General features: G+C 41.0%; 1 protein-coding gene across 1 annotated transcript; it reads left to right on the top strand.

Moving 5' to 3' along the window:
• The first annotated feature begins 9,672 nt into the window (after positions 1-9,672).
• On the top strand, positions 9,673-21,821 carry INIP (INTS3 and NABP interacting protein). Its single transcript, XM_030969045.1, has 6 exons — positions 9,673-9,813; positions 10,172-10,279; positions 10,790-10,877; positions 17,564-17,666; positions 20,160-20,250; positions 21,158-21,821. The coding sequence occupies exons 3-6, from the start codon at positions 10,853-10,855 to the stop codon at positions 21,251-21,253; spliced, it is 315 nt and encodes a 104-aa protein (XP_030824905.1). The 5' UTR covers positions 9,673-9,813; positions 10,172-10,279; positions 10,790-10,852; the 3' UTR covers positions 21,254-21,821.
• Positions 21,822-25,638: the final 3,817 nt, after the last annotated feature.

Raw genomic sequence — 25,638 nt, 5'->3', positions numbered from 1 at the left:
TACAGTCAGATCGTGAGCCCTCTCTACCTAGTCACCCGCAAGAAGAACCCTTTCCACTAAGGCCCAGAGCAGCAACAAGCCTTTGCACAAATCAAGCAAGAGATTGCCCATGCAGTAACCCTTAGCCCAGTCAAGACAAGACCAGAAGTGAAGAACGTGCTCTACTCTGCAGCCGAGAACCATAGCTTGTCCTAAAGCCTTTGGCAGAAAGTGCCTGGTGAGACTCGAAGCCGACCGCTAAGATTCTAGAGTCGAAGCTACAGAAAGTCTGAAGCCAACTATACTCCAACAGAGAAAGAAATCTTAGCTGCCTATGAAAGAGTCCAAGCTGCCTCAGAGGTAATAGGCACAGAAGCACAACTCCTCCTGGCACCCCGACTACCAGTGCTGGAGTAGATGTTCAAAGCAAAAGTTCCCTCTACGCACCATGCCACCAGCACCACATGGAGCAAATAGATTGCTGTTATCACACAGCGCGCCCGTATTAGAAACCCGAATCGCCCTAAGATTCTAGAAATAATTACAAACTAGCCAGAAAGTGAAAATTTTGGTCTCACTGATGAAGAAGAACAAGAAGTGACACAGGCTGAAAAAGCTCCACCATATAACCAGCTGCCAGCAGAAGATACACGATACGCTCTTTTTACTGATAGTTCTTGCCGCATTGTGGGAATGAACCAGAAGTAGAAAGCAGCTGTATAGAGCCCCACACGACAAGTTGCACAAGCTACCGAAAGAGAAAGTAGATCAAGCCAGCTTGCTGAACTCAAAGCTGTTCAGCTGGCCCTGGACATTGCTGAGAGAGAGAAGTAGCCAAAGCTCTACCTTTACACTGATTCATAGATGGTAGCCAACGCACTGTAGAGATGGCTGGAAAAGTAGAAAAAGGCCAACTGGCAGCGTAAGAGAAAACCGATCTGAGCTGCTGATGAATAGAAAGACATTGCCGCTCGGTTAGAGAAGCTACCTGTGAAAGTCCGTCATGTTGATGCCCATGTCCCCAAGAGTCGGGCTAATGAGGAACACCAAAATAATGAGCAAGTAGACCAAGCTGCAAAGATAGAGGTGTCAAAGATAGACTTAGATTGGCAACATAAAAGAAAGTTATTCCTAGCTCGATAGGCCCATAATGCCTCAGGCCATCAAAGTAGAGATGCCACCTATAAGTGGGCACGAGACCGAAGAGTAGATTTAACCATAGACAGTATTTCTCAAGTTATCCATGACTGTGAGACATGTGCTGCCATCAAACAAGCCAAGCGATTGAAGCCCCTGTAGTATAGTAGGCAGTAGTCTAAGTACAAGTATGGAGAGGCCTAGCAGATTGACTACATCACACTGCCCCAAACACGCCAAAACAAGCGCTACGTGCTCACAATAGTAGAAGCCACCACTAGATAGCTGGAAACCTACCCTGTGCCTCATGCCACTGCCCGTAACACTATCCTAAGCCTGGAAAAGCAAATTCTGTGGAGACATAGTACCCCTGAGAAGATTGAGTCAGACAATGGGACTCATTTTAAGAACAGCCTTATCAGCACTTGGGCTAGGGAACATGGTGTTGAGTGAGTGTACCACATCCCCTACCACGCACCAGCTGCAGGCAAAGTAGAGAAGTACAATGGACTGTTAAAAACCACATTGAAAGCATTAAGTGGGAGATCTTTCAAAAACTGGGAGCAGCATCTGGCAAAGGCCACCTAGTTAGTTAATACCCGAAGCTCTACTAACCGAGTGAGCCCTGCCCAATCTGAGTCTTTGCATAGAGTAGATGGAGACAAAGTCCCAGGAGTACATGTCAGAAGTTTGTTAGGGAAGACAGTTTAGATTAATTCTGCCTCGAATACAAACAAACCCATTCGTGGAGTTGTTTTTGCTCAAAGACCAAGTTACACATGGTAGATAATGCAAAGAGATGAGAGAACACGATGTGTACCTCAGAGAGATCTGATTGTTAGGTGAGACCTATGTGTAAATATCACTGTTTGCTAAATGGTGTTACATTGTCTGTGTATAGCTGTATAATAGATGTATAATGTATGTGTTTGTAGAGTTAAATTTATATTAGTTTTAGTAGTAAGCAGACGATATGGGGATAAGGGGTGGAATGTCCTGGGTTGACTATATGATGCTTTTATCCCCAAATCGTCTCATTGGTTTATGCTGAATAATAATAAGTTTTGCACCTTTAAGACTTGTTGCAGAGAGTGAGAGGGGGGAGAGAAGAATCGCACAGTTCTTTTTTTTCCTCGCTCAGACATTGCACGCATTCTCCCCGCATTCCTGCTCCAGGACTGTGTTGTCTGGCGGACAGACAGACGGCAGGACAGAGAGCTCTCCTTTTGCTTTTGGTTAGTTTTAGCTGGCTGAGGCAAAGAAGAGTCCCTAGACTGTAGTTTTTCTTTTCCTTTTCTTTGGACCTCTTAGAACCTGCTCTGGACTGAACACCCAGGGAAGCACCGGCAGCTCACACCTGTGGCCACCGGGCCAGGCCGGGCCTGGCCTGTGAGAATTCCAGCACCAGAAAGACTGATAAGAGACTGAGTGAGCTGGGCTGCAACCGGGGGGGGGTTTTCTCAATTGGTCATCTCTTTTAGAGCGGCAAGGAGTTTTATTGTTTTAATATTGTTAGGTTCTATTGTTTAATAAACAGCTTTTTTCCACTTTTCTTCAAGGAAGTATTTTCTCCCAGACTGGTTGTGGGGGGGAGGGGCCGATTGAATTTATCCTCCTACTAGAGCCCCTCTGGGGACTCTCTCTCTCTCTCTCTCCCAAAATTTTGCTCTAAACCAAGACACCTGCCTATGACAAGGACGGTGGAACTGGATGGTTTTTTAGGTCCCTTCCAATCCAAACCATTCTATGTTCTATTAGAAGAGTTCAAAAATCATAAATCATACCTTAAAATAGATTAAACTTACTTTAAATATATAATCTTAAAAATCTGTACAACTGTCACGCCTTTGCTGTATTCTCTGCAAGTCCATATCACAGACAAGGGTGGGTTTGCAGTTTCTTCTTCAGCTGTAAGGGAAACCTGTTTCTATTTTTTTAACACGGAAGATGAGCATACTATGTAGTTGATTTCAAGAACTGGAACTTCAAAAAGAAGATAGAACATTGAATGTGAAATTAGAGTTAGGAGCAAATTCCTGTACCTTGATTAGAAGTAGTCACACAATATGAACAGGGGTCATAAAGATCTCCAAATCTATTGTGCATTAAATGAAACAGAAAAAAATAGATATGCTACGTGGCTGACTTCTTGTAGGATTGTTTTCTACACACAAATAGGAACCTCTAAATGTGTCAGCATGTGGTCATCTGGCTCCAACAGCAGGCACAAGAGGTACTACCAAAAACTGAGGAAGGAAAGTGTCTATTTTTATAATACCAGCAGAGAAATAATCAAATGTCTTAATTCTGCTAGGAAATGATGACTGATTAAAAACATGGTTATGTATCCTTGTCCATTGTGGTGATTTAATTTTACAACCATAATATTTTCCTTGATGTTTACATTGATAATTTTCTTTTTGTTAAACAGCGACCAAGCTAAAACCATTCAGCACGTGAAACATGCAACCAGAATAAAATACTCAGTGAAAACCAGAATCAGTGGCAGGCTGAAAAGAGACTGCTATTCAATGTCCACATCTTAACCCAAGTTAACTTGAAAAAACTGGCATGCTCTCCTAGCAAAATCATAACTGTTTATTATGTTTATATCATTTCAGCCCAGAAGCAGGATGAAACAGACAGGTGTAATACTAACTGGGCAAGAAGCCAAATGATCAGTTTGGGGACGAAGAATCTCACCAATTCAAGAAAAATGTCACCAGTTTCACACATTTTTTCCTGAAAAAATAGTTCTGTTTCTGTATCACTGAAATCAAAGCCCTGCGGGCTACCTGTTAAGACTGTTTACTAGGATAAACAGGGAGAGGAAGGATCCACAGATGATGTGCAGGAAAATCTATTTACAAATTTAAGGATAGTGCCTGTTCTGATCTGGAGTGCCAGTTACACCAGTAATACCACCCAGGATGTTTTTATAATGGCAGATGGCTTTTCAAGTGCTCAGTGTGAGCCTGAGAAGGACTCTCAGTTGTCTCTTGACATTCTTTTTGTAATGCATCTTTATATTTTTGTCCAGATGAGACATAAAATGGCAACAGGGTTTACAATGACTATTAGGAGGCTAAGTTCACATTGTATTTATTTACTAGACCAGACATGTAAAGCCCACCTGCTTTTCACCAAGTATTCTATTTAAAGACGAATTTCTAGGATTCTCAATAGCATACTCCAGACAGTACAAACAATAAGGTAGGCTTGAGGCCACAGAGATACTGTCAGGCTTGGCTGGTTTGACAGGTCAAGGGCAGTAAAATTTTTTCTGCTGCTGTCAACAGCTTCTCCTCAACTGCTTTGTCTTTTCCCTACTGTGGTCTACCTTGGCAAAGATAATGTTTGTATCTGGCTGCACATAGGCACACAGGAAACTACAATAGAACAACACCATTCCAGAAGATATAAAAAAACCAAAAAAATCCAGCTATCTTTTCAAAAAGATATGATATATCTCTTCAAAAAGATATTTCCTTCCATGTGCTACTAGACCTTCATGTCTTGTACTGCAGAGATTGGAGAGGGCAGGCTTTTGACTCCATCATGTTAAATCCTATGCACGTGCCCAGTGACTCTCTAGAGATAGGATCAGTTTTGAGTCATGAGCACACAACACCTGTGCATTCATGCACACATGTAAGATAATGCATAAGCTTTTTCTATATCAAAAGCCTTCAAAGCTGTCAAGTTTTATGGGGGTGCCATAAACAGGATTGTAGGAACAAAGGACACTTGTGATACAAAGCGGAAGCCTGTGCTAAATGACCATAAAATGGAAAATCAAAAATCCAGTCAAGGAGAAAGACTATAACTATGGATACAGTATCTTTACACAATTGGATATGGAAACCCCAATCAATCTAAAACGTTTAAAGACTCTTCAAGATGTATTTTATTTGTTTGAAGAGTTTTTTTGTGACGCACACAATAAATAGAGAAAGGGAGTGTTTAGGATTGTATGTGTGAGTAGCCCTGCCATATGGAAATGAAAACAGCATTCTGGAAGATCTCTATTCAACCCAAGGAGACATCATGCACATACTGTTTTCACTTAGGGGGAAAAACAACCCAACATGAAAATCACTATTCTACCTCAGCCTATAGTGATTAGAACTGCCCATGGTCATTCTGAAATCACAGAATCACTAGTTTTGATGAGACCTTCAAGATCACTGAAATCGTCAAGTCCAACCCATGCCCTAACTCCTCAACTAGACCATGGCACATCCTCCTTCCCACAGTTGTTGTGAATGGGGGTCACACTGGCCAGCTTCCAGTCATCTGGAACCTCACCACTGAGCCAGGACTGTTGGTAAGTGATGGAGAGTGGCTTCTCAAGCTCATGGGCCAGGTCTCTCATCACCCTGGGATGGATCCCGTTTGGGCCCATAGATTTATGAATATCCAAGCATCTCAGAAGTTCTCTGACTGCCTCCTCTTGGATAACAGGGGGACCATTCTATTCCCTGACACCATCTACCAGCCCAGGAGGACAGCTGTCCTGAGGACAAGCCATCTTCCCACTAAAGACTGAGGCAAAGTAGGCATTAAGCACTTCTGTCTGTTCCTCACCTACAGTTACTAAGCTCCCTCCCACATCCAGTAGAGAACAAAGGCTGGTCTCACCCTTCCTTTTGCCATTAATATTGTAAAAACATTTTTTATTTTCATTTACAAAAGTTGCCAAATTAAGTTCAAACTGAGTTTGGCCTCTCTATTTTTTTTCCTACATGCCCTAGCAAGCCCCTTAAATACTTCCTGAGGGACCTGACCCTCCTTCCAAAGATGATACACCCTCTTTTTATTCCTAAGTTACTTCAAAACCTCCTTGCCCACCCAAGCTGGGCATTTACCTCATTGACTCATCTTTCAGCACACAGGGACAGTCTGTTCCTGTGCCCTCAGGATCTCTGTTTTGAAGCACACTCATCTTTCCTGGACTCCCTTGTTTTTAAGAGCTGCTTCCCAAGGAACTCCCTAAGTCTCCTGAACAGGCCAAAGTCTGCCCTCCAGAAGTCTAATGTAAAAGTCTTATTGGTGTTCCTCCTCATTTCACCAAATATCGAGACCTGTGTAATTTCATGATCACTGTGCCCCAAGCAGCCTCCAAGCACCACATCTCCCACCAGCTCATCTCTATTTGCAAACAGCAGGTCTAACATAGTCCCTCCCCTGGTGGGCTCACTCACCAGCTGTGACAGAAGTTATCCTCTACACACTCTAAGAACTTCCTGGACTGACTCTGTTCTGCTGATTAAGTTCCCAGCAGATGTCTGGTAGGTTAAAGTCACCTACAAGAACAAAGGCTGGTGATCCTGACACATTCTCCATCTGCTTATAAAGTAAGTTGTCCACCTCTTCCTCCTGGTTGGGTGGATGATAACAGACTCCCAATAGGATATCAGCCTTGTGGGCCATCCCTTCTTGCCCGCAGGCATTCAGCTTCATCATGATTAGTTTCAACAGCCATGGCATCAAAAACCTCCCTAATATAAAGGGCCATCCCTCCACCTCTTCCCCATTTCCTGTCTCTGCTTAAGAGCTTGTAGCCATCTAGTGCAGCACTTCAGCTATGTGAGTTGTCCCACCACATTTTCATGTTGCAGTTTATATTCATTCAGAACTACATTCAATTTAACACAGCTTTTTTTTTTTATATAATGGGATATACAGCTCCCACTACTCCAAGATGATGAGAACAGCTGGCCTGAAAAACAGCATTTAATGCCTGAAGGAAGAGCATGGCAAGATTTGTGAGGCAGTGTTCAAGAACAGTGAACACTTTTAAAGTGAAGATTTTGTAGTGGGTTTCCAAAAGACATGCTATAAATGCTGCATTTTGTTTTTTTAATTTGCTTATGCTGAACAAGAAGGAGAAGTTTCAGGCAAAAGTATTCTGATGCATCGGAGATTAGACACCATTCCTTTAAAGGGTTACACTTCTTCCTGTTTCTACAAGCCAAGGAGAAATTAATTGATAATATATGGATGTGAAACTCCTCCCAAAGCCAAGGGATCATTTCACTTGAGACATGATTATGTTTTTGTAGAGATGCTGGAAGCTACTGCTATGATCAACATTCACCACACTTGTACAAAAATGTAGAATTAACAAGTCCCAGCTTTTTTTCACCTGAGTTTTCTTGCTGATGACTCTTCCTCCTTGCCCTGCTGTTCTTCCTTCTCTATCTTCCTTTCTTGATCCCCAAACAAGGACCACTGTCCTAATTAATTCTTCTTGCCAGGGTTAGCTTTGTTAAAAGGAGCACAGCAGGTAGGCCTGTCTGCCTCAAACTGCATATTTCAGAATCACATCCTCAGTCCTGGAATGACTTCACAGAGAACTGCACCAGGTAGGATTATTAGTTTGTAGGATTATTATTAGGTAGGATTATTATTTAGCACGCTGTGCTGCTCTTCACTCACCCTGCTTCTCAGCAGTTAAGGACTGCAAGCGAGGTGTCTAGATAAAACGGTCAGCAAATCATCCAAGGGACAATTAAAAGGGAAAAAATTAGCACATACTACATTTCCAAAGGCAGAATGAGAAATAACAAAATGAAACAAAACAAAAAACAATACCAAAACAGAATCAGGAGGGCAGGTGCTCAGTCAGCTGCTCATGCAAAGAGAACAGTTGACAAAAATACAAGTATGTGGGAATGGCAGCAATGTTTGCTTCCCACTGTATTAATCAACAGGGCTTTAAAGAAAACAGAAAACTCCCTGAGATTGTCTGCTGGTTTGGGTACAGGCGCACACACACACACACACGCGCACACACACACACACACACACACACACACACACACACACACTTCTTTTACCAGGCAAACAATCCAGGTAACTAAATTCTACATCTGGACATTACAAGTTTTCAGGCACAAATTCGTTCAGTTTTACAAATGTCAAACACTGCGTGTGTCTGAAAAATACAAATGGAAAAACAGCATGCTTGGTTAGTAGATTGTTGCCTATCTCATAGAATCCATGTGTATAAAACTAAGGCACACTATTTTAAGACAAATGACTCCATTATTATAGACACTAACAAGATTTTTGTGTATTCTGTACACTTTCAAATATGTAATTTTTTTCTTTAAGATAGTAAAGCTGGCTGCAGCACATCTTTAGAAATTGTTAATTGCCTTCAATATTTCTGTATATACGTGATTGTCCAAGCTAATGAATTAGGGTGACATTTAGCACCGTATACACCCTGTGTGTGTTCTTACCAATGTAAGTAATTCCATTGTAACTAAATCAACAGTTTTTAATAAGCTCTTTTTCCACTTTAGGCCTGAAGCGTGAGGAGGTTATGGACTTCTAGCATTTGATGAAAGAGAAAGCAGATGAAATCAAATGCTCTTGCAGCATGCAGAAGGTTTGACTACCAGATCCAGTATCACCCTTGCTGTAAGGGTCATTTTCTCAGAAGTGCCTGTTACATACACCATCAAAACCTGAATATGAAAAAATTTAATATCCTGCAGTAACAGCATGTCTATGTAGACATCTTGAACTAAGTAATAAAAAAAGGTAACTGTTTTCCTGTTCTTATCCTTACATTCAGTTAAAGAAGAAAAAGGGTCTTTATTTCATGAAAATTGTTTAATGTCTTAAAAAAACCCTGCATATCAAACTGAAGTAGACAATGTGAGTGATTTTTGGCTACAGAGAGGTCAGAGCTGGCTCCACCTGTATGCAGACTTTTAATTATGTATTTATAGCAGTCCTTAATAGTTGATTTATGTTCAATCAAAGCTACAGCTGCTACTCAGTCCAGTTTGATTCAAATATTTTAACCACAAGGGCATAAAAAGTCTCAGATTGCTGCTCTAAGACTGTGGTTTATTCCCCAGGTCAGACCGGATCATTTAATCAGATACCCTCATCTATACCGTTGTTACTTGACATTCCAAAAGCAAGCCATACACTAATTCCATGAACAAACCTCTCTGGAATTAATTCCAAATATTGCTGCTGTGTTCAAACACAATCTGCATGGCACTGATTTAAAGAAAAAAAGAAACAAGAGAAGAGGACACAACCTCAAGTTGCACCAGGGGAGGTTCTTCCCTGAAAGAGCGATTAGATTTTGGAATGAGCTGCCCAGCCCAGGGAGGTGGTGGAGTCAGCGTCCCTGGAAGTGTTAAGCAATGACTGGATGTGGCACTCAGTGCCATGGTCTGGCTGATAGGGTAGCGCTGGGTCACAGGTTGGACTCCATGACCCCGGAGGTCTTTTCCAACCTGATTCCACGACCCCTTCCCTTGCACTTGTGGGGTTTTTTTTACTATTTAACCTCGATGCTGCCTGGAGTCCCCACCGTGCGGCACAAAAGTGAAACCCTGGCGGTTGCTCCTGTCCCCAGGGGGATGCCCTTGGCAGGAGCAAACACAGGCAAACGCTGCCTCACGGCTGAACGCCCCACGCCCCGCGGCCTGCCCCGTACCCACAGGCACAACCCCGACCCTTCCGGGCCTGGGCAGGGCGAGGGGAGGGCACGGGAAGGGAGGAGGGCGCGGGACGTGCGAGGGGAGGGCACGGGAAGGGAGGAGGGCGCGGCCGCTGTCGCGCTGTGCGAGCGTCACGAGCGGGGGGCGGAGGCGGCGCGGCCGCGCTGCGGGAAGGGCGCGCGGGGTGAAAGGAGCCGGAGCCCCGCGCTCTCGGGCCGGGCAGGTGGGTGGCGGGCGGGACTGCAGGGGCCTGGGCCAGGCCGGCTGGCCTAGGGCGGGGCAGCGGCCCCGGGTCGGGGAGAGCCGGGGAGGCCAGCCGTCCATTGTGGGCGGGAGGGAGAAGGGAGCGGGAGAGCCCATTCCTGAGGGAGGGGGGGAGTGGGCCGCGGCGGGAGTGAGTCAGGCCGTTCATGGCTCTTGGAGAAACCCATCCCGACCGCTCTCACTGCGCTTAATTAATACTGTCACTGGGTTATTGATTCACCGCAGCGTTGCTGCTCAGGGACCCACAGGTCCCGAGCGTAGCAATGACACGGTCTCCTGTGGAAGTGTGGCTGACTTGTGCTTCACGTTTCCTGCAGGATTCAGCGTTCCCGTCCCTCGCCTCCGCCAGGCTGAGCCAGAGCTCTTTGCCACTGTGCTTTACAGCCTGGCACCTTGATGGAAACAGATGTTGATGGTGGTCCGAGGTGACGTATGACCGAGGAGTGGCAGGCCTCCTTTTTTATTTTGCCAGCTGCAGCCAACTTTGACTGGCCTTGTGTCTGGGATTTAAATTTCCTCTCCTCAAACAATCAGTTTTTCTTGATTTAGAGCTCAAACTGGGGTCTTCCAAGGCTTCAGCTTTTAAGGACTACAAAGGTTTGGTTTGATTCTTAAGTGTAGTCTGATGTACCTTGTCAGGAAGAAGTTCAGTTGAGAAAATGGCCTTTATGACTGCAATTATGATATTGTTTATACTAGAATATTATTGCTACTTCTAGAATCTGAAAAAAAGGATTGATCACAACCCTTGGTATTTCAAGCCCAAAGTTTCAGTCAGAACAATATAAACTGTATAATACATTTTAAGCAACACACATGCTGTGTTTGGCTCATGCTTTCTAACAGTTGCCATATTTATGAGGTCTCTAACAGATTGAATTCATAGCTCTTATTTTAAAGGGGTGTGTTTATCTTATATTGTGCCCATTTTGCAGATATTTCTGGGGGTTAAAAGATTTGAACTCCAGCTGAATAAAACAAGGGCTGAAAATTGAAGGATGGCAGCAAATCCTTCAGGACAAGGTAGGTTTAAATTTAAGTATTCAAGTAAAAGTGAATGCAAAATATCAGTGAAATCACCATGACTGTAAGTTTATTTTTATAGAAGGATGAAGAAAGGAAAGAGGGGTGGGGTTGAAAGCAGCAGAATGGCAGCAATTCTTCTGGGACAAAGTACACACACATTTAATGGTTGAAAAAGACCACTGATGGTTGGGAAGCTCTTTATTACTGAGCACAATGTTGTGCTCAGGGTTAGGAAGCAGGTATCATGCCTATGCTACAGTAATCATTTCCTGAAGCTTATTTCAGACACTTACAGCACTTGGCCTTGAACATGACTTGCAGCTATTGCACTGAACATCAGAGACCAGCCAGAAGTCAAATACATTCTATGGGAACAGCAAGACTCAGGCGGTAACATCTGTCACAGCAGCAACTGGACAGGCCTAGGAGAAAAAGCCAATTAAAACCGTAATGGTAACTGTGATGAAATGTTCCTTTATACCCAGATGCATCTCAACTGTATCCGTAAAATAATGTAAATCTTAGTAATGGTCCATCTCTCCAAGTGCTTCATGTGCTTTAGAGGGGGCTGAGGGTCTGGAGGTGTCGCCCAGTGAAATTGAAGGAGGATCTTAAATCGCCCTCTAGAGGTGTTTTCTGGAAACCTTAGGGGACCTCTGAGGCTTTTCCTGTATGGAAGAGCTGGGGACAAAACTTCTCAGGTATGGCTCTTCCCTTATTTGGTTATGAGAAATGAATTCTGGGTTCAGTTTCTCAGCAAGTGGAGACTGTTTGCAGGTCTGTGTCTTTGTGTCCTTACCTCAACACGTATGACTCGTGTGGTCCAAGCCACAGATTTTACTTGCTACTTGATGAAAAGGAGGTAGTTTCAGGAATGCTTTTTGAGATTTGTGAGGTGTTGAGAGAGAAGCACTGCAGATTGCAGAGCTGTCTGTTTGCAAATTTTAACTCTGAGAAAGTTTTTGGTACGTAATGGTAAATCTTGCTTTTATTCTGTTTCGAGGTTTCAGCATCATTGCAAGGAATAGAATGTTGTCACAGAGAGTCAAAAGCTGCTTTTTCTTAAATATGTTGGTTTACTGAGAGATGGGATTTTAAGGCCAGAATGCCTTTGCTTCCCTCCCGATTCCAGCAACTTATAATTTAATAGAGCCTTGGAATCTTTTATATTTGGGATATCCTTTATAGACTTATTAAAGGAACCATGCAGTTATTATTTGCAAATTGTCTGCAGTAAGGAGACAAGAAACACTATCAAGTTTAATTATCAAATAAGCCTATAAGTAGTACTACTAGGAAAATTAGAAAGGAACAGCTAAATATGAACAACAGTTCAGGGTTTCTGTCTTTGCTAGATTCAGTCTGGTAGTGAAAAGGACTGAACAACACTGCATTTTTAGCTTGCCTCCTGGCATATGTATTAGTACTGTTCAAGGAATCCATTCTCTTCACTTGGACAAAAAGCATACAAGTTTACTGAAATGCTCGCCAGAAGGGTTTTGAATGGTAGCACTTACTCAGGCAGAGCTGTAAGGATGAATTAAACACTAGCCTTCTGCACAGGTAGACTGTGATGGGAATTTTTTGTACTGAATTACTGCTTCTCCTTTGATTTGTATCAGATATTTTCTTAGGACTAAATATGAGTTTTCCATTGATAACAGACTTGGACTATAAAAGTTAAGATGTTTCGAACCAGACTTTTATTCACTGGCGTCTTAGAAAAGCACTCTTGGTAGTGAGCTGCATATGAGTGCAGAAAAACCAAGAAGAATTGAATGAGAAGTCTTATTTCAGTTCATTAGTACCACAGGGAACTTACGGCACGAGACTGACTGTGGCTTTAATAAGCAATAGAAGATCTTGCTGTATGTATGCTGTGTGTTGTCTACCACATGCACTCATTGACCAGAGTGATACACTTTGAGGGGTGGAAATCAGCTTCTGCACTAGAGCAAAGACTTCCAGGTGCTCAGGAATACATTGCTCCTACTGCAGTACTTCACAGTACTTAGGCAACATGCATTCATCAGGCTGCTCTTATGAAATGCCTGTGCTTGTGTGCAGCCTTGTTGTGTGTAACTGAATTAGCCACTCTGTGTGTGAGTCCTCCTAGAGGAAGCTGTCTGAAATGAGAGAAATGTAACTTCTCAGGACAGAATTCTCCTTTTGGTACTCAGAGGTGGAAAAGATACAGATCCTGCTTCAAAGAGGGCTGAACGTTTCAGAAAATAAGAATTCTGGTATGTTGGAAGAAGAAGCTCTTGAAATATGAACAGAATTCTAAGTTTCAGGCTGCAGCAATTCTAGAGTCTATGTCCTGAAAGTTGTTTATGCTTTTCCCTAAAGGTATTTGGGGCATTCCCAGGACACAGTCTAAGCAGTTAGATTTGGCTGTCTGTTCACCAGTCTGAAAAGGAAGATTGTGCTGTTCTGCATTGAATTATGTCATCATATACACATTTTGCCCTTCCCAATCTGAGTCTGATCTATGTGTAAAGATAGTACTTGAGAATTTTGCAGCCATAAAGCTGTCAATTACTTATTATATACACATATATTATATACATATACACTTATAGGTATATAGCTGTTTTCTAGAGGCACAGACAAAATATTAATGTATTTTTAAGTAATTCTACTTAATTTACTGAATAACCAGTACACCTTTTGTTTCATTGTCACACAAAGTATATGAAAGCATATCCAGATGTAAATTGTTACTGAGAGTATTGGCATGCAACAGATTGTTAGATGATGTTTTGAGATGCCAGTCATCATAAGCAGAAGCGGCCATCAGAATAGAATTACTCCATTTTCTTCACAAGCGGTATGTGTTTAATATGGACTTTAGATTCTGCTTTTTAAGAGGCTGCTATCTCACTTAATGAATGCTGCCATTTATAGAAACATGCACTTCAGTAAAGAAATTGCTTTAAGTCCTTTCTGAATTGAGCAGGCAGGACAAAATGCAGTGCCTTTCAGTGTTCAGAGCTTAGAGCTCACGTACAGCTTTGAAAACATTTTCTAAGTAAAAGTGTATTTTGGACACAAAGTAACAGAGGGCTTTTTAGCGCTGTTATGCATCTATGGTTAAATGATAAACAGTGCATCTTGGAAAAAACTTAAATGTCCTGTGGATTTGAAGCAACAAATCAAGGAAAGATCAAGGAGAAAAGATAATCAATGAAAAGCAAAAAATTAAAAATAGATAAATGTAATGCTGTTGCTTGCCATCTAGAGTTAGTTAGAAGAACTAACTGACATAGGTAACGGTTAGATAGGATGGTAGATAAAATGTTGAGAGTAGGTTAAAGAGAGAGGCTTGCTGTGAGCTCTTAAAGCTGCCAGTATCACTCAGCGAGGTTTCAGCTTTCTCTGGCTTTCTGTCTTTCATGTGGAGAAAATAGGTGCAAGTAATCTTTCTCGTCCTGCACAAATAAAATGCTTGATGTCAGAAACAGAGGTGTCAGAAACAGAGGTGTCAGAAAGGTTTAAATTTTAAATGTCCTGAATTTGCTACATTAGAGAGTAATCTGAGGATCTAGGTGCTCATTTTGACATCTGACACTCCCATGATCTATTTAGCTGCCTTGAATAGATTGTTTTGTGTCAGGACTTATGTCAGCAAAGCAGAGAAAGATGCTTATAAACTGCAATATGTGAACTGTTCGAACTCAAAATATTAGTACAACTCAGGCCAGTGAAGGGAAGTCTAGATTTAAAGCTCTATTAGGAAGTTCCTGTGTTTGAAAATCTGTACTGGTTTTCACAGATGGGAATCTGGTCTGTACTAAGGACAGCTTTTGATTTTTGCAAGTCCACATTTTTAGTAGTAGAAAGCAGAACAGACAAATCTGCAGATGAAATATTACTCTTATTTATAATTGAAGTAGGAAACTTCTGTAGGAGTTTCAAGTTGGTCTTTATGAAAGCATTTTAGGTTCCTCAACAGGGAAGAATCTAAATGAAAGTTTTGCTTATTTGTTACCAGATATGATTAATTACTTTCTAAGGATGCCAGAATTTCTCTGTAAAATGGATTTCTCATGTTCCACCCCCTCCATTGTTAACCTGTAAATGAACAGGCTTTACTTTGCACGTTGAAGTTTACCTACAGGAAGGTAACATAGCTCAGCTGAGGAGTACTAACATATATATGTTGAATATGCTCCTCCACTTTCTTAAACAGACTTTTTTTTCCTTGCCAATAACAAATTCTCTTAAAGAAATTACTTTTTCAGCGCAGCAGGTTGCTGATGGTTACTGTCTGAACTCTAGTGCAAAATACTACTTAAAAAAACCCAACCAACAAACAATCAAACGAAGAATACACCACAAAGCTCTTAGTAGCGATATGAGGAAAGAAAAGATACTTGGGTTTCTTCTGACTACCTCTAGAGTTTCTTCCACAAGATACTGTAACAAGACTCAAAATAGAAGACAGTCTTCTGCTGTTTCTGATCACAGTTTAAAAATAGCATTTAAAATGTCTTAGGCTTTTCTGAATCATACCATCCATTTAATGATAAATTTAAGTGTATTTAGTCTTTATTTTTTTAGATCACAAACTTACATTAAAAAGTGGTCTCCTTTTTCTTTCCATAATCATCATATCTTGTGAATTCCAAGCACACATTTAAATTTATGCAGTTTAAGATAAGCAAGCAGTATCAGTAGGGTGCTGAGTAATATGTCAAGTATAATGGTTTTTGGATTAAAATTGTTTGGAATGAGCATACAAACATATGGTGATTTTAGGTCAGGCCCTCTAAGAGGTGATTCAGTCATCCTATCCACACATTTTCTCCAAAATTTACAAGAAAGTAAAGTCTGGGCTAGCTGCAGTTCAGAGATATTAAATCCTAGCTTGTTGGCAAGATTTGTCAGCCTTTGTATGTCAGCTCTGTTTTAAGGTTTCAGATTCATTGCAAGCACAAGGTCTTAAAAAAAAAAAAGTGATAGTGTACAATACCCGAAGAGCAGAGAAACATCAAAGGCCTGAATCAGTACTCTTATCAGACAGAATTTAAGTGGAGCTAATGCTACATAGGAAGGAGAGATTAGTTCACAGAAAAATTCCAGTTAATTAATTGTAAATGAAAATCTTGTTCACAAATATCAAAATAATTGTGGGTGATCTTACATAAAACCATAGTACAATATAATCAAAAGAATGTGCGCCTTTTGAGAACTCTTGTGACACTGAAATTTATGGATGTGTATATTAGGCATGGTAGAAGAAAAAGATTAGAGCTTGATAGCAAGGCAGTAGAGATACATATTGTTATTTAGAGTTGAAGGTTTCTTTCTGGTGATTGTCTCCTTCATTAAGCCATGCAGATGAAAGGAATTCTGGATTATGTTATTGAGCATCAGGACACGGTCTGTCAAGGAGGATGAACTTTTGAGTGCAGCAACTGAAAATAAATCATTTTACCTTGACATGCTAATACTCTCCTTAAGAGTTATCATGTGTGGCCTTCCTCACAGCTTGTGAACTACCATGTTTAGTGCTGTCATTAACACAGTTTGCAGGGCAGGGGCACAGCATGCAGCAACTTCCAGGAGGAATCTTGAACTTTTTGTGTGGAGGAAATAAAGGAGAGCTGACTTTTACTCTTGACTTTTACTTAACTTTTTTTTTTTATGATGTTATCATAGCTTGTTATTTATAGAACAGCAGCCAGTAAGAGATTCAAGAAGTTTGCATTTCTGACATGAGGAGTATCTGTGGTGGCATAGAGGCATGTAAGAGTCAGCTCTGGAGCTGTTGTCCTCAGCTGTGCTGTTTGGGCTTACCGGGCAACAGCAGGGGCTTGTGCCTCTGGTTTGTTCGAAGACTGCAGTGAGGTCCTTTATTATATGAGTCCTGTGTAGGTACAGGAGTTTTGCCATGTTTGCATTTAGAAGGCAACTTTGAAAAATACAGCTATTGGCAGCTATTTTGGGCATTTTTGAAATTCTCTCAAGTCACCCTACTTCCCGACCCCTTCTCTAGTATTCAAGGTAGCTTTGGAAGAGTGATGAAAGCAGATGGAGGCCACATTCTTATATGGTGTACGGACAGTTTAATAGTTAAAATTTGCTTCTCTATTACAGCATTTGATCATACTCAGAATAAAGGTACTGTGTATAGGGCACTTTATATTTAAACTTTTCTTCATAGATTGCATGAAACATGTTTGTATAAACACATGTGCAGGCTTCGTGATTTGCTCATTCTTACCTGTTATATATATGAAATGCTTGTGTTACAGTTTGAGTTCACTGACATGAGAAATTAAGCCCTATGCATATATTACTCCATTGTTACTGTTGAGTTTAACATTCAGTGGCTACTTTTTAAATGTAGAACCTGGTAAGTTTACTTCTTTTTTTTTTTTTTTTGGAAGGCAGCTATTTAAACAAAAACATTGATTGTAGCTCCAGTGCTGGCTTGGGAAGGGATAGGCTCTAACTTAAGTTAAAACCTCTGTTTAAAATGTAATAATATGCATGATAGCTTATGGAAGCTATTGCATGCTGAAAAATGAAGCCTATTTAATAATAGTCTTTTGAAGTGAAGATCAGTGTATTCATCTTAGAGTAATTTTCTACAGGGATTTCTAATTCCACAGGGTTAGAGTTGGGCCACAGAAGTCAAATAAATATCTCTAATATTTTTCTGTCATTCTCACCAGGTTTCCAGAATAAAAATAGGGTTGCAATCCTGGCAGAACTAGACAAGGAGAAGAGAAAGTTACTTATGCAAAACCAGTCTTCCACAAATCACCCTGGAGCCAGGTATTTTATATTCTTAGACCTCTTGGGCCATCACTGATTACTTCAAGGAAAAAAAAGCCAAACAGCTAGTGAGCTGTAAATTTATATAAATACTTAACAGAAGTGTATTCTGACCATCTTTAATAACAAGGCAGAGGGACATTGCTCTTTAGGAACATATTTAAAATGGTTTACATAGCATGATTTTTGGCCTATATCATTTCCATTGAGAATGAGAGAAGCAGATATGCTTACTCAAGTGTATTGAAGTCTATCATAAAGAAAAATCAGGAAGCAGCAACTGAGAAAACATTTCATTAAGCTGAAATGCTCTGGGGAATGGAAGTAGCAGACCATTAGGTTCAGGATTCTGTGTGCTTAGAGAATAGCAATTAAAGCAGGAGTGAGTTATTCTTGAAACTCCCTATGTGCAAGATGAAACCAGTGTATGTTACAGCAGACAATCCTGTAAAAGATGCTGTGTTGTAGGGATGATTCTACACCATAAAGTGTAATAGTCTAATCTGAGTTGAAGGATGTTACTGGGGTTTCTCCCATAGAAGACAAGAAGATCAGATTTTTGTCATAAATCAGTAACTAGAAAATCACACAATAATTTATGTGGAGAAATTGACATCCTTACCTTTTGGGGTTATGGTGAAGTGAGTGCAGTGTCATGTACTAGACATGGTGTAACCCACAACACCTGTGTAACAGTCAAATACTCTGACTACAGTCTGAGTGCTGCCTGTGTCTTTTCTTCTGAGAGATTCCGTGGCACTTCTAATTCCTTCATAAGGTCAAAAAACATGCAGAATACTTGAAATTGCCTCATGTAGACTTCCGAGTGAGGTAAGAAGTTATTATTAATAACTTTATGTGGTTATTTCTTGGGCAAAATTGTTGCAAAGAAAATCAGAATATCATACTGTTACGTACAGCTCCTGGCAGCAGTGTTTCTGTGCTTTGTTATAAGCCTGACAGCTTTAGGGAGTGCTTGTTTGCTCTCTTTTTTCTTTAAGGAAGTACAACACTATTCTAGTGAGCAGAATTAGAATTTTCTAGTTTTGAAGGTGGACATGGGTGGAACCTACAATGCAACAGTCAGACTCTCTGCTTTGGTGTGATGGGCTGATGTGTGATTTTTGAGAAGCAGACAGTTTTTTGATGTTGTGCTGAAGGTCTTGCATCACAGAGTTGTCAGAATTGAGACCATAAAAATTGTGCAAACTTGACCAATAGAGCTTGATGTACCTAAAGCACAACAGTGGCAGGGACAGCATAAGGGTGAATGAGTTAATTAATTTCTTGACTTGGCGTGTGAAAATGTATCCAAGAACAGAAGACCTCTTTTGAAAAATGTCAGCTTATGGTGGAGCCTTAGGCTTATCTACAGAAATCATATTGAAAAGTTAGAGAGTACAGATTACAAATTGCAAATTAAATACCTCCAAAATCACTGAAAATACTGTGTTTTAAATAAACTGAGTACTACTCTTCTCCAGCAGTGAGACTTATCTTAATACTTGCCATAAGCAAAAATTTTTCTGAATTGTTTAGCTTTTGTTATGCATTTAAGCATAGATTTGACTGCAGATCTTTTCATGAGCATGGCTACTTCTCCAAACTGATTTACTAAATCAGCTGTTGACATTGAAACTGCTGGTAAAATTCAGTTGATGGATTTGCTTGGGATCCTTGTCATTTGTACTTTTGTCTCTGTGATTGGTAAGAGCAGGGATTTCAGCAGCAGTCTCCAGTGACAGTTTCAGAGGTAGTTGGGAATTGTCTTGCGATACAGTTCTAATGGTAACCCTCACCTAATTTCCATGTTACTTTATATATAGTGTTGGGGGTGCTTTTTATGTCTTCTTTTTGGTTTAAGAAGGCAGACAAGTCCTAAGATATAAAAGACAAGAAAAAACATCAGTAAGTTTTAATTTGAAACCTTATGCTGCAGTGAGATAGATATGCTAAATCAGTTTTAGGTACTCCAAGCTGTTACCAAAGGATCATTATTTCAGTTAACATCAATAGGAAGCTCCTTTTTCATAGGTAGTGCACTGCTTCCCCCCCACCGAAGACTTGTTCTTATACTGAAGTCTGCAGAGCTCTTGTTAGTGCTTCTGTTTGTCACAGTTGTTTAGAACAGTCACTCGGTGGATGAGTAGCGGTGAAAGCACAAAGCTGCTTTAGAAATTCCTTGCATTGTCCAACACTGCACCCCACTGGTTTCATTGACTTCAGTGGGACTCAACCCATGGGCAAAATCCACAATAGGCTTCAGGTTTAGATTGGCAGAAATTGTTTATGGTGGCTCAAATTATACAGGTGTGGTCACTCCACCTACCCTTTTTTTCTCGTATATTTACAGATAGTCATTCCAAACAGTAACTGACAATTGTCAAGCCATGAGTGAAATGAGAGCTCAGGAAGTTATGGTACCCATGGCTAGAATGGCAAGAACATGTTTTGGCTGTGGTCTGTGTCATACCATATTGTTCTTTCTTGCAGCATTGCACTTGCAAGATCACCTCTGAATAAGGATTTCCGTGATCATGCTGAGCAGCAGCACATTGCAGCACAGCAGAAGGCTGCACTGCAGGTGAGCTGGTATGGTCAGAGTTCAGTTTGGCTCTGCTTAGATGTGAATCCCTTCAGAGAGCACCTTCCCTGCTCCTAGAAATATTGAAAAGCCCCTTTTAGATATCTCTCATTTCTGCATTTGTCATAAGTGAAGTCTCTTTTGTTATGATGAAACATGTCCTTGGGCTTGGAGAGCTCCACCCAGCCCACAGCCATCTCGTTGTGTCTCCGTTGAGCTCCCCCCAGTTTGTGTCTCAGACTGAGCTCAGATGGCTCCCCTTGGCCTGCTGGCCATGCTGTTGCTGGTGCAGCTCACTGTGCCAGTTGTCCTTGATCACTCCAAGGGCACACTAAAGGCTCAGGCTGAATTTGAGATCCAGCAGGGCTCTTCCCTAGTGGTGGAGGGAGGGAATATTCAGAACATCTAACTTGCTGTAGTCCAGCCTTTGAACTGGGAAAGGGTATGTAGGATTTCACAGAGGTGTTCCAGAGCCATACAGCAGCTGCTTCCCTCAGGTGAACAAGCATGTATCTACATCACATGAGCAGAATCCTGGTGTCCCATGTTTGGGATTGTGTCTGGTGGCACTCCATGTAGCAGCTGTCATAAACCAAGAATTGCAAGCTGGTTATGGAAGGGAGTGGAAGTGGAAACATGGGGTCTAGGCGAAGAAGAGCAATCAGGAGTTGATTTGCTCCACCTCCATGGGGTTGGCTGAGAAGAGCAGAAGAGAATGTCCAAGTTAATTGCCCTGATGGGCCTTATTTTGATGTAGCTGATCTAAAATGCTGGGTTTGAATTTGACTATCAGAATTAAGGAGCAAACTGGGAGAAATAAATAATTAATGCTTCAGAAGCCATGAAGTCTTAAATCATGTCAGCGTTGCAGGGAGAGATGCTTTAACAAATGCTTTTCTCTTTCCAGCACGCACATGCACACTCCTCAGGATACTTCATAACTCAAGACTCTGCATTTGGAAATCTTATTCTTCCTGTCTTACCTCGACTTGAGGCAGAATGAGGAATGTTGTTTGTCTCAGAAATTCAAGATCTGATTTTTGTCCATAGCAGGAGCTATTAATTTCTTTATGTATCCTAAAACCTATTTTTTTTCTGGGTTCTTGCAAATGCCATTCAGAAGTGTGAGCTCTAGTGATGGGGAAACAGTGTTGAAAATTTTTTATTCTGTATTATTTCTGTTCCTCTGTTGGGTCAAAGTCAAATGCAAGACTTTTCTTGGACTTTGAAGTGCACAGGGTTTGCTCTTCCCTGTTTCAGTGCTTCCTTTAAATAAATGTCCAAACCAGAGTCACCAAGAGATGCACAATCTGACAGCATTTGTGTTTCTTTTTATTATGTACAGGTATGGTTTTTGTAATGAATAATGAAAATTATTTCTGTCCATTAAAACAGACACGAATTTGTCAAATGCATCAGCCAGTCTTCCTCCCCCACCCTCTCCTATGCAGGAACATTTCTAATGTACTGTTTGCCATTGTAGCATCATCTGGTCTTAAGTCCTTAGTTACAGTGTGCCTGCCTCTTACCTTGCTTTGTGAAATATGAAAATGAATTAAAGTGGGAAAAAACCAAATGTTTCTAACAGTCTTTTTATGGACAAAATGTCAAAAGTTCTCTGGACATCTCAGATGGAAGGTGTTGTCTGCAAAGACAATTCCATTTAAAAGGTCAAATTTTGCTAGTTATGTCTTTTTCGAGACTCGGTATGTTTTATTTTTGGTCACTTTTTTCCTTGGTGTTTTTGTCCGTGGTAAACAATTCCAGCTTCCTGCTGGAAGAAAATCTATTGATATTAAGGTAAATTATTTTGGAACTGTGATTGTGCTACCAGGATAAAGTAACTTAGAATGAAAAATAGTTCTTACTTAGACTTCTTTATATCTCCACAGCTTTGCTCATGCAGTTATGCTGCTACACTGATTGCATTGCCTATGGAGGCAAGTTTTAGAAAACAGAAAAGAACAGGAAAACTTACGTGAGAACAATAAATCAGAAAGCATCTGTTAAACTAGTGCCCATTTGAAACAGCTCTGTCCTTTGCAGAAACTTAGCTGTCCCATGAAGTTTCCAGGGTTGTAGTTGGCATTTCCTTAGGGACATGTAGGGTGTTCTGTTTCTATATGCAGGGGATTGCCTGAACCCAATAAGCACTACTGAACTATCTGTTTGTATTTCACTGTTAATATTTGCAGTAATCATGAATACAGAACAACTACCAAGAGATGGGGGCAGGTATGAGGGAAATGCCACTGCTTTCATATACCTCAGCTGAACATAGACCTTTGCAGAAACTGGAGTATACTGAAACATTTTCAGGAAGGAGAATCTTCTGGACCCAGCCTGGTAGAGCTTAAAGATGTGCAATTTTAACAAGAACTATTCATACCATATGCTTTTTTTTCTGGGTTCTAATGTGATGAGTCATGGGAATGGTGATGGTTTTTGTGGGCAGTGAAGAAAGAAGTCGCTTCTATTTTCTGTGGTTGGCTCCGTGTAGCTTTTTCTTTTTAATTACCAATTATGAAATTACCATATGAAGTTGTCCTGTCTATTCATTATTCTGTGAGCTGCATTTCTTATTAGATGCTTTTAAGAAAAAGATGTGCAAATCTCAATGTAAAAGAGGCAGCTATGAATCTGTCCAACCTGGAAACATACAAAGGCAAAGGTGTTAAAGCAGATGCAGCAGAAAGCATGGATTTTATATTTGAGTTGAATTAACATTAAAGGAGCTCTGTGCTACATATTTGAACTACAGAATCTTTCAGTATTGTTGTACAGACTGCAAATGATCCAGTCAATGCAACAGTAATCATCTTTTTCCCTGGCAAAGTTATGGTTGCTCCACTGAAGGAGTTAACACTTGTTGGCTGTGTTGTTTTCACTTTGGGTATTGAAAGATCTGCTTTTGGAAATTCAGGGCCTGAGTTCAAGAATGAGGAATGGTGGGGGGAGGAAATGAATGCAGCTGTTGTGATATTTTAAAGTTATAATGTCTCAAATTATTCTTTGCAATTGTGAGGATCTTGGTGCTATATGTAGATAGGATTAACTGTCAAATACACAAATTACATATATGGAAGCACCTATCTTAAAATGACAGACTCAAGCAATTAGTGTCAGATGCATCAGTGTGTCTTGCCACTTTTTCTTTCCTACTATTAATCAGTATTGGATACATTAATCTATCCCTATACAGTAACTTCAGCAAAACCCTTTCTCCTCTTGGAACTACACATTCAAATTCAAACTATTACCAGTTAGAATACATGTGAACCAGGAAGTGTCTGGAATGTGTTGCTTCTAGCAGTAACCACTAAGTTGATCACATGAAAACTGAAGGCCTGTAATACAGTGCTGGCCTGTGTACCTCAACACACATGACTCATGTAATTTTTATTTAATTCGCTACAATGGAAGTTGGCCTTTCAACTCACCACAGGTTGGTGTAGTGTCTGTGTCAGCGCTGAACGATGGGGTGGAAGCTCACAGACTGGGCTAAAGCATTGTGAGATCAGATTTGTCTAAGTGATGGCAGAGTTGTAATCTCTCAAGAGCAGATGAGGTAAAGGGATCAAAGGTGTACAGAAGCACTAAAAGAACTGAACCACAGCTTGTTTCTTAGCTCTGTCATCTTTTTCTTCCACTAGACAGGTTTTCACATCTTTGTTTTCCAAAGTCACCCAGCATTTCCCCACCACAATAGCCTCTGGAAAATGCTCTGGTTTAACTCAAAAAGCTTGGCCTGTAAAAAGCTTGGCCTGTGATTTCCTACCATATGTGGTTTTACTCTCCCTTTTTCCTTAGTATTTTCATTCTGCTGAATTCCTAGAAGCACTGGTATGAAACTGATCGCTAATACCTGATGTTTTGTTGGACTTTATATCAGAACACAAAATACTCAGTGAAATGCAGTAGTGGAAAGAAATTACAGCCCCTGGTGCAGCTTGCCCAGATCTTCCTAATTGCTTTGATGTGCTCAATCAGCTAAAATTGATAAATGCTGTTTTTGCCTTCATGTGCTTTCAGCAATGGTCAAGCCAGCTGTAATTTTCTAGTCCTGTGGACACAGCTGGGTAGCACTGTTCATGACCACTGTTTAAGGATCCTTGTCTGAGGTACATGCTTTGGATGGCTCTCGGCTTTTATTAAATCACCTTTGTAATTTAAAGGCTAGAGGTCACTTACCATCTTGCTGCATAGCAGAGAAGTTAGTGCTCCAACCCAAGCCTTGAAGAAATGCATGAAGAGGCTGGGCTTTCCCCAGCCCCTTCAGAGAAGAGGAGAGTGTCAATTATCAACCAGTTTACAGGGAACATGCACTTGAACTAATGGAGGGAAATGCAGACAATGGCACCTTAGGAGTGCTCAGCTTTTATGGCTTCTCTTACAGAATCTGCAGGGTTGTAGGGGGAGAGCACAAGGGCTGAAGGAGGGAATGAGCCAGAAACAGTGTGGTATGTGATCACAGACATGAGCAGGCAGTGACTCTCAGCGCATCCTCTTAAACATTATAGTAGCTAATTCATTCAAAATCAGGAGAATGGCTGAGAAAGCAGCTGGATGATTCCTGATGGCCAAATGTATAGCAGTGACAATTCCTCCTGACAAATCAGCTCGAATAACAAACCTTCTTGAAGAACACTCAGTCAGTCCTTCTGCTGAAACTGAAGCTGATCCCCATGTTTTGAGGAACATACAGGACACACGATTCCTAAGTGAAAAGTTAACAGAAGGCAGCTGGTCTGCTGGATGGTCTGCGTGCACAGATACCTGTGAAGGAGGAGGTGGAGAATGAGGGAAGGATTGTCTGACACCCAGCTGGAAAAGTCCACCTGTCCAGAGCTCTGTGTGCCTGATTTATGTTTTGCTAACACACAGGGAAAATTCTATAGCACCTGCCAGTAACACTGTTGTGTCTGGAAAGTCTGGTAATCAGTGTGTTCTGAAACACTTCTGGAGGGCTAAAATACAGAGCTTTCTGTAGTGAATGGCAACTTTGACAACTAATCAGTGAAGTAGTTTTCACATGCTGTTAGGTTAATAGCTTGCTCAGTGAGTTTCTGCATTTATTGGAAGCACAGAGCATGACCCAGGTATTTTACAAAGACAACACTGTCCTGTTTCCTAGTTCTTCCACTCATAGAAGGAACCAAATGATATATGTTTCTGGGAAAATTATCTTTACATTCCTTCCTTGAATACATGTTTTTTAGAGAGAAAGTTTAATGGATTCAATAGAGAAAGCTTGATTATTTCGGTGAGACATTACAAAAAATTATGTTAAACTACTGGTGAGGAAATTACTTTCCTCAGCTATTGCACTCTGCCAGGGTCATTCAGGTATTGAATTATGAAAGGTGGTGACATAGTTCTCAATTTGTT

The sequence above is a fragment of the Camarhynchus parvulus genome, chromosome Z (assembly GCF_901933205.1).
Source record: "Camarhynchus parvulus chromosome Z, STF_HiC, whole genome shotgun sequence".
Classification (NCBI taxonomy): Eukaryota; Metazoa; Chordata; class Aves; order Passeriformes; family Thraupidae; genus Camarhynchus; species Camarhynchus parvulus.
This window is presented reverse-complemented; position numbering and strand designations above follow the sequence as displayed.

Bases quoted from the DNA above. Each gene is read 5' to 3' on its own strand.
- INIP (XM_030969045.1), top strand. From the start codon at position 10,853: ATGGCAGCAAATCCTTCAGGACAAG. The intron at 10,878-17,563 runs GTAGGTTTAAAT...CATTCTCACCAG, and splicing joins AGCAAATCCTTCAGGACAAG to GTTTCCAGAATAAAAATAGG. The intron at 17,667-20,159 runs GTATTTTATATT...TCTTTCTTGCAG, and splicing joins ACAAATCACCCTGGAGCCAG to CATTGCACTTGCAAGATCAC.